Source organism: Carcharhinus amblyrhynchos, chromosome 11 (assembly GCF_965287045.1).
Source record: "Carcharhinus amblyrhynchos chromosome 11, sCarAmb.v2.hapA, whole genome shotgun sequence".
In the NCBI taxonomy this organism is placed as follows: Eukaryota; Metazoa; Chordata; class Chondrichthyes; order Carcharhiniformes; family Carcharhinidae; genus Carcharhinus; species Carcharhinus amblyrhynchos.
In genome coordinates this window covers 17,372,735-17,381,211 of record NC_137334.1, presented here as the reverse complement: position 1 = coordinate 17,381,211, position 8,477 = coordinate 17,372,735, and the positions used below count along the sequence as shown (strand labels likewise).

The 8,477-nt window shown below is 46.3% G+C and overlaps 1 protein-coding gene across 1 annotated transcript in view; it reads left to right on the top strand.

Annotated features, from left to right (window-relative positions):
- The first annotated feature begins 1,354 nt into the window (after window positions 1-1,354).
- Window positions 1,355-8,477, top strand: part of asb18 (ankyrin repeat and SOCS box containing 18) — a 28,977-nt gene continuing 21,854 nt past the window's right edge. The window contains exon 1 of the mRNA XM_080198629.1: window positions 1,355-1,635. Within this exon, the coding sequence (XP_080054755.1) occupies window positions 1,401-1,635 (235 nt within the window). The 5' untranslated portion in view covers window positions 1,355-1,400. The remainder of the gene's footprint in view (window positions 1,636-8,477) is intronic.

Here is an 8,477-nt window from a genome sequence, read left to right as displayed (position 1 = left end):
TTTAAGGTGCGGGGAGGGAGGTTCAGAAGTGATGTTAGGGGTAAGTTTTTCACTCAGAGGGTGGTGAGTGAATGGAATCGGCTGCCGTCAGTGGTGGTGGAGGCGAACTCGCTGGGGTCTTTTAAAAGACTTCTGGATGAGTATATGGGGTTTAATGAGATTGAGGGTTATAGATAGGTCTGTAGGTTGGTAGGTGATGATGTGATCGGCGCAACTTGTGGGCCGAAGGGCCTGTTTGTGCTGTAGTGTTCTATGTTCTATGTTCTATTAAAATCCATTGAAGTTTCTGAAGAATCATAGAATCCCTACAGTGCAGAAGGAGGCCATTCAGCCCATCTAACCTGCACCGAATCTCTGACAGAGCATTTTACCCAGTCCCACCCCCAGACCTACCCCGTAACTTTGTTAATCCCCCTAACCTTCAAATCTTTGGACACTAAGGGGCAATTTATCATGGCCAATCCACCTAACCCACACATCTTTGGGTACTAAGAGGCAATTTAACATGGTCAATCCACCTAGCCTATGCATCTTTGGATACTAAGGGGCAATTTAGCATGGCCAATCCACATAACCTGCACATCTTTGGACACTAAGGGGCAATTTAGCATGGCCAATCCATGTAAACTACACATCTTTAGACACTAAGGAGCAATTTAGCATGGCCTATCCACCTAACCTGTTTAAAGATAAAAATGTCTAACTGTTTAGATGGCATTTATTGTCACAGCTGCATAATTATACATATGGCAGGAAGAGAGAACGTGCTGTGGTTAAATGTTATGCGGGGGGTGGGGTGCACGGCTAGATTCCCACTTGCCGGTAATGGTCATTGCCTGGCACAAACATTACTTGTCACTTAACCCCCTTGAGCCTGAATATTGTCCAGGCCTCGCTCCCATATCCTAGCCCTGTGCTGCAGGATTATATCCCGATGTGTTGCATCTGACATGGAAACCTGGATGGGGAGTGACTTGCTTCCTTAGCCGACATCCACAATGCCTTAAATCAGCAAGAAATGGCCATCCAGGCTCCAAAAAGTTAGTCGCGGTGGATCGATTTAAGGCAAATCCCCGCACAACTGACAAAACACAACTCCCCCGTCAAAAGCATTTGACCAGAGGAGCTGTCAACAGATGGACAAGCGGCAGAAGGAATCCTCCAGCAGCTTTCAATAAGATCTACTTCACAGTAATAAATCAATCAATGAAATAAGTCATGCACCACCTCCAGTCCTGCCAATTGTTTCACTTCTAAGTATTTATAGAGAGGCAATGACTGGTGAGCTCATTAACTTCTCACCATGGGCATATTAATAGATCAACAATAGCCTGTGTCCTTGTCTATATAATAAAGCAACCGGGGCTAAAATAAGCCCCAGAAACAAAGCTCTCCAGGCAATGGACGCGCAGCGTTCACAGATATTCCTAGATTTTGAAAAGATCCAGCACCTTGGGCCCTCTCACAGTGTGAAGCATAGGGGCCCTGAGGCCTTCCACCAGGTGCTGGTGCAAGGAGACCTGAGGGGCCTCAAGGTCATGGTCGGCGAGTACCGGGAAGACGTCAACCTGGTCTTTGAAGTCTGCAGCAAGGAGATGGAGTGGCAAGCCAAACCGCTGGCCCTGGGCCTTTCAGGTATCCACTGAGGGAGGCCCTCTGGGCTTGCTAGCTCTCAACATTGAACGCACAGCACAGGAGGTAGGCGTCCGATATTATTGCCTGCGTGTAATGTCGGCCTCGTGGATTGCCCACCCCGTAGTTGCCCTCGGGAAGGCAGTGGTGAGCCATCTTCTTGAACCCGTTGCTGTCCAAGTGGTGTGGGCACACCCACAATGCCATTAGGCAGAGAGGATTTTGACTCAGTGAAGGAACGGCCGATACGTTTCCAAATCAGAATGGTGAGCGGCTTGAAGGGGAATTTGCAAGTAGTGGTGTTCCCATGCACCTTGTTATCTAGCTGTAGTTGTCATGGCTTTGGGAGGTACTGTCAAAGCAGGCCAGGTCACTGCAGTGCATCTTGGAGATGGTAAAATCTTCCAACCACTGTGTGTGGAGGGATTAAACGTTTAAGGTGGTGGATGGGATGCCAATCAAGCAGGTTGCTTTGTCCTGGGTGGCATTGAGCTTCTTGAGTGTTGTCACCCAGACAACTGGGGAGTATTCCATCGCACTCCTGACTTGTGCCTTGTAGATGGTGGACAGGCCCTGGGGAGTCAGGAGGTGGGATACTCACTGCAGAATTCCCAGTTTCTGACCTGCTCTTGTTAATGGTGGTGGGATTCAGTGATGGTAACGCTGTGGAGAAATAGTTAGAATCTCTCTTGTCGGTGATGTTTATTGGAGTGAACGTTACACTTAGCTTCAATAACGTCCTGGTCTTGCCTCACCAGGTCACGGACTGCTTCAGTGTCTCAGGAGTTACACAGAGCACTGAAAATTGTCAATGAACACTACGTTCGCTAGCTGAACACAAGCTGAGTGATCAGGGCATTGCTGTGGGAATGCTGTTTGATAGCACTGTTGACAACACTTTCCATCATTTTTCCAAGGAATGAGAGTGGGCTGCTGAGGCGGTAATTGCCTGGAATGGATCTTTCCCGCTTTGTAGAGGATAGGACATTCCTGAAAAAATTTCACCATCGTAGATTCATAGAATACCGACAGCGCAGAAGGATGTCATTTGGCACATCGAGCCTACACAGACAATAACCCGTAGCCCCATGCACTTGCCCTGCTCGTCCCCCTGACGAAATTAGCATGGCCAATCCATCTAACCCACACGTCTTTGGAGTGTGGGAGGAAACCTGAGCACACGGAGGAAACCCACACAAACACGGGGAGAATGTGCAAACTCACACAGACAGTGACCCGGTTCCCTGGTACTGTGAAGTAGCAATGCCAACCATATCGTTGGATAGATACCAGTGTTGTAGCTGTATGTCCATGACCATCTACATGGACATGGCTAGTTCCGGAACTCATTCTTTTCAGTGCTGCTGCCAGGAGGTTGTCGGGGTTCAGATCCCTTTGCAGTAGCCAGCACGTTCAGCTGTTTATTGATATCACGTAGAGTGAATCCAGTTGGTTGCAGTCTGTGACGCTGGCGTCCTCAGGATCCTCCGCACGGCACTTCTAGCTCAAGATAGTCGTAAATGTCTTTTTTATTTGTTCATGGGATGTGGGCATTGCTGGCTGGGCCAGCTTTTATTGCCCATTCCTGAGGGCATTTTAGAATCAACCATATTGCTGTGGCTCTGGAGTCACAAGTAGGCCAGACTGGGTAAGGATGGCAGATTTCCTTCCCTAAAGGACATTAGTGAACCAGATGGGTTTTTCCAACAATGGTTTCGTGGCCATCAGTAGATTCTTAATTCCAGATATTTTTATCGAATTCAAATTCCACTATCTACCGTGGCGGGATTCGAACCTGGGCCCCCAGAACATTAGCTGAGTTTCTGGATTCATAATTTAACAGATAATACCACTAGGCCACCCTCCAAAATGTCAAAGCCACGTGCAAGGTTGGTGACCACAAACAATCTTAAAATCATACAGCAATACAGCGTGGAAACAGACCCTTCAGCCCAACAAGTCTCTGCCGACCATGGTGCCCTCCCAGTTGGCCCCAATTGCCCACACTTGGCCCATATCCCTCTAACCCTTCCCCATCCATGTACTTATCCAAATGCCTTTTAAATGTTGCTATTGTACCTGCCTCAACCACTTTCTCTGACGGCTCATTCCATAGTTGCACTACTCAATGCATGAAGAAGTTGTCCCCTCAGGTCCCTTTTAAATCTTTCCCCTCTCACCTCAAACTATACCCTCTAGTTTTCAATTCCCCTTCCCTGGGGAAAAAACTATGTGCATTCATCCTATCTATGCCTCTCACGGAGCCCTTGAAATTTAGCCTAGCCACCCTCTCCTTATAACCTCTCCTATAGTCTGAGAGCCAGAAGCTGCCAACACCTTCTGCTGCTGAAATGCGCCTCCCATTTTAAGTGGTGACAGCCTCTCATGACCTTTCCCTCACTGTCAGGGCATGCAGTCACTCAGCAAGGCATTCAGCACTGTCTGCATACTCCAGCCATAGAACTCTACAATGCAGCAGGAGCCATTCGGCCCATCGTGTCTGCACCGGCCACAATCCCACCCAGGACCTATCCCCATAACCCTTCATATTTACCCTGCTAATCCCCCGGACATAAGAGGCAATTGATCACGATCAATCAACCTAACCAACACATCTTTGGACAGTGGGAGGAAACCGGAGCACTCGGAGGAAACCCACGCAGACACGGGGAGAAGGTGCAGACTCTGCACAGGCAGTGACCCAAGCTGGGAATTGAACCTGGATCCCTGGCACTGTGAGGCAGCAGTGCTAACCACTGTGCCACCGCGCCACCCACTTATGGTAACAATCCGGCTTCTCAATCCCTCACATGTAATCAGGGCTTAATTGAGTTACAACTTCCTAGATGGAAAGTCAAAGATTGCCTCTCTCGGTGTTATTCCTGAAGGGCACTGATTCTGACCAGTCTAGCCCCACATAAATTTGCCTGCATCTCCACAATTCATCCCAGACATGAGTCTAGACAGCATTCCCGGCTCTGCCCTGCCTGAAACCCCCCTGTGCATCTTCACAAGCCATGGATTTCAAGAACCCAGCCACAAGCACAAACTCTGCCTAACCTTTCTCCAGCCTCAGTGCTGCTGAGGGCACTATTTGCACCCCCAGACTATGCATGGTTAAAATTAAGTGAGCACCCAGGTCAGACACACAACATAGGGCCTTCCTGACATAGTATTTCACCAGCAACACCCGCCCCCCCAACCCCAACCCCAACCACCACCCCAATGCTCTGCTGAGCTGCTTAGTGTTTTTAGAATATACCTCTTTGGAAAATCAAAATGTTTCTATGTGGGAATCTGCCGGAAGTAAAGGAGAGGATGGGGTGATGTTTGAGCAGAGTAGGGCTGCACAGTGGCACAGTGGTTAGCACTGCTGCCTTCCAGCTCCAGGAACCTGGGTTCAATTCCTGCCTTGGGTCACTGTCTGTGTGGAGCCTGCATGTTCTCCCCGTGTCTGCGTGGGTTTCCTCTGGGTGCTCCAGTTTCCTTCCACCGTCTAAAGATGTGCTGGTTAGGTGCACTGGCTAAATTCTCCCTCAGTGTACCCGAACAGGTGCCAGAGTGTGGCAACTAGGGGATTTTCACAGTAACTTTATTGCAGTGTTAATGTAAGCCTACTTGTGACACTAATAAAAAAACTTAAACTTTTCTGTTGATTACTGCAGGTTAGGTGGATTGGCTGCGCCAAATTGGTCCTTAGTGTCTAAAGATGTGTAGGTTAGATGGATTGGCTAAGCTAAATGGAGTGGATTATTTAAGTTTTATTTATTAGTGGCACAAGTAGACTTACATTAACACTGCAATGAAGTCACTTGAAAAACCACACTCCGGCGCCTGTTCGGGTGCATCATACGAGGAGAGATTTGGTCAATTGAGCTTGTATTCCCTGGAATTTAGCAGGATAAGAGGGGATCTCATTGAAATGTATTAAATTCTTTACAGGGTTGGGCAGACTGGATACAGGGATGATGTTTCCTCTGGCTGGGAATGTCTAGAACAAGGGGTCACGGTCTCAGGATATGGCATAGGCCCATTGGGACTGAGATATGGAGAAATATCTTCACGCAGAGAGTGGTAAACCTGTAGAATGCTCTGAAAACCGGGGAAGGACAAGTTACTGAATGTTGTCAAGAAAGAAATAGCATCCTAGACTCTAAAGATGTCAGGGAGTGTGGGGAGAAGCAGAGGATCAGCCATGATGATATTGAATGGCGGAACAGGCTCGAAGGGCCGAATGGCCTACCCCTGCTCCTATTTTCTTATGTTTCTATGTAATGTCATCACTGTTCGCTGCTGCTTCAGAAGTCTTCCTTTCATATCCACAAAGCGGGAAAGCTTAAAGGAGATGTGAGACCAGGTTTTTTTTGCACGGAAGGTGCTCAATGCCTGGAATGAGCTGCCAGAGGAGGTGTTAGAAACAGGTCTTGACAGATATCTGAATAGGCAGGGAATAGAGGGATATGGACCGTGTAGAGGCAAAAAGTTTAGAAAGGCGTCATGTATCAGTGCAGGCTTGTTGGGCCAAAGAGCTTATTCCTGTGCTGTTCTTTGTTCTTCTTTTGAAAATATAAAATCTGATATGCCGCTGTTCGCACCTTCTTTAGTCTTTAACACTACCATTAACACTCCCTCTGTCTTCTGCCTCTGGAGTCAATCTCTCCTGGCTCCAACCTATCCCTGACCTATTTTGCTCTACCTACTCCACCCTCTCTTCAACAGTTTAAAACCTATCACATTTCTCCCTGTCCTTAGCTCTGAAGGAGACTCGTACGGTCTCAAAACATTAACTCTGTTTCTCTGTCCACAGATGCTGCCAGACCTGCTGAGAATTTCCAACACTTTCTATTTTTATTTTGTATTATATATAGCAAATGATACAAAATCCTACCAGTCTACAGGGAGACACAATTCTCTCAATGATCTACTATTGATCAAATGCTAAAAACAATCGATCAATCTTTCACTTGCTGTAGGAAGGATGTTATTAAACTGGAAAGTGCACAAAAAAAATCACGAGAGTGTAATTAGGACTGGAAGGTTTGAATTATAAGGAGAGGCTGGATAAGGTGAGACTTTTTTCCCCTGAAGCATAGGACGATGAGGGGTGATCTTACAGAGGTTTATAAAATCATGAGGGGCATAGATCAGGTGAACAGCTGAGGTCTTTTCCCCCAGGTTTGGGGAGTCTAAAACTAGAGGGCATAGCTTTAAGGTGAGAGGGGAAAGGTTTAAAAGGGACCTGAAGGGCAATTTTTTCCCCACACACAGGGTGGTGGGTATATGGAATGAGCTGCCAGAGGAGGTGGTAGAGGCGGGTACAATTTTTTAAATATTCATTTGTGGGTCATGAGCATCACTGGGTGGCCAGCATTTATTGCCCATCCCTAGTTGCCCTTGGAGGGCAGTTGAGAGTCAACCACATTGCTGTGGCTTTGGAATCACATGTAGGCCAGACCAGGTAAAGACAGCAGATTTCCTTCCCTAAAGGACATCTGGGAACCAGATGGGTTTTTCCAACAATCGACAATGGTTTCATGGTCGTCCGTAGATTCTTAATTCCAAATTTCTTTAATTGGATTCAAATTCCATCACCTGACATAGTGGGATTCGAACCTGGGTCCCCAGAACATTAACCAACAAAATACTATTATGATACAAGTTGAAGGGAGATAGAAAGGCGGGGTGAGGGAACCAACTTCCACTGTCAACGGCTATCAATTTTTTAAAAATTAATTCATGGGACATAAGACCATAAGATATAGGAGCAGAATTGGGCCATTCAGCCCACCAAGCCAACTCTGTCATTCAATCATGGCTGCTATGTTTTTCAACGACATTCTCCCCCTTTCCCCTGTAAACTTTGATCCCCTTACTCATCAAGAATTTATCTCAGTCTTAATTACACTCAATGACCTGGCCTCCACAGCCTTCTGTGGATGACTCTCAACTGCCTTCCAAGGGCAATTAGAGATGGGCAATAAATTCTGGCCAGCCAGCGACACCCATGTCCTATGAATGAACAAAATAAATAAGACCCAAGTTATACAGCAATTCTATTTCACACTGAATAGTTATTACTCAATCGGTATTGACTTCAAACAACCATGTCTATATTTTGTAGCTTTAGCCCAGTACCACAACCCAAGGCGCTTCCCAGGAGTACTTATCAAAGCAAATTTGGCATCAAACTGTTTTGATCGGTCAAAGAGCCTTTTTCTGTGCTGTAGATGTATGTGACTCACGTTTATAGGGAGTGGGACAGATGAGGCAGGTTTTATAGAGCATCTTACAGAAGGAGACAGAACTGGTGATTTTTTGATTGGATTTATTAGCGTCACATGTATTAGCCTGTAGTGAAAAGTATTGTTTCTTGCACACTATATAGGCAAAGCATACTGTTCATTGAGTACATAGAGGAGAAGGAAAGGAGAGAGTGCAGAATGTAGTGTTACAATCATAGCTAGGGTTAGAGAAAGATCAACTTAATCCATTCAAAAGTCTGACAGCAGCAGGGAAGAAGTTGTTCTTGAATCGATTGATATGTGACTCCAGATTTTTGTGTCTTGGAAGAAGGCGGAAGAGAGAATATCCAGGGTGCGTGGGGTATTTGATTATGCTGGCTTCTTTTCTAAGGCAGCGGGAAGTGTAGACAGAGTCAATGGATGGGAGGCTGGTTTGATTTGATTTGATTTATTATTTCACATCTATTAGTATACAGTGAAAAGTATTGTTTCTTACATACTATACAGACAAAGCATACTGTTCATAGAGAAGGAAAGGAGAGAGTACAGAATGTTATAGTCACAGCTAGGGTGTAGAGAAAGATCAATTTAATGCAAGGTAGG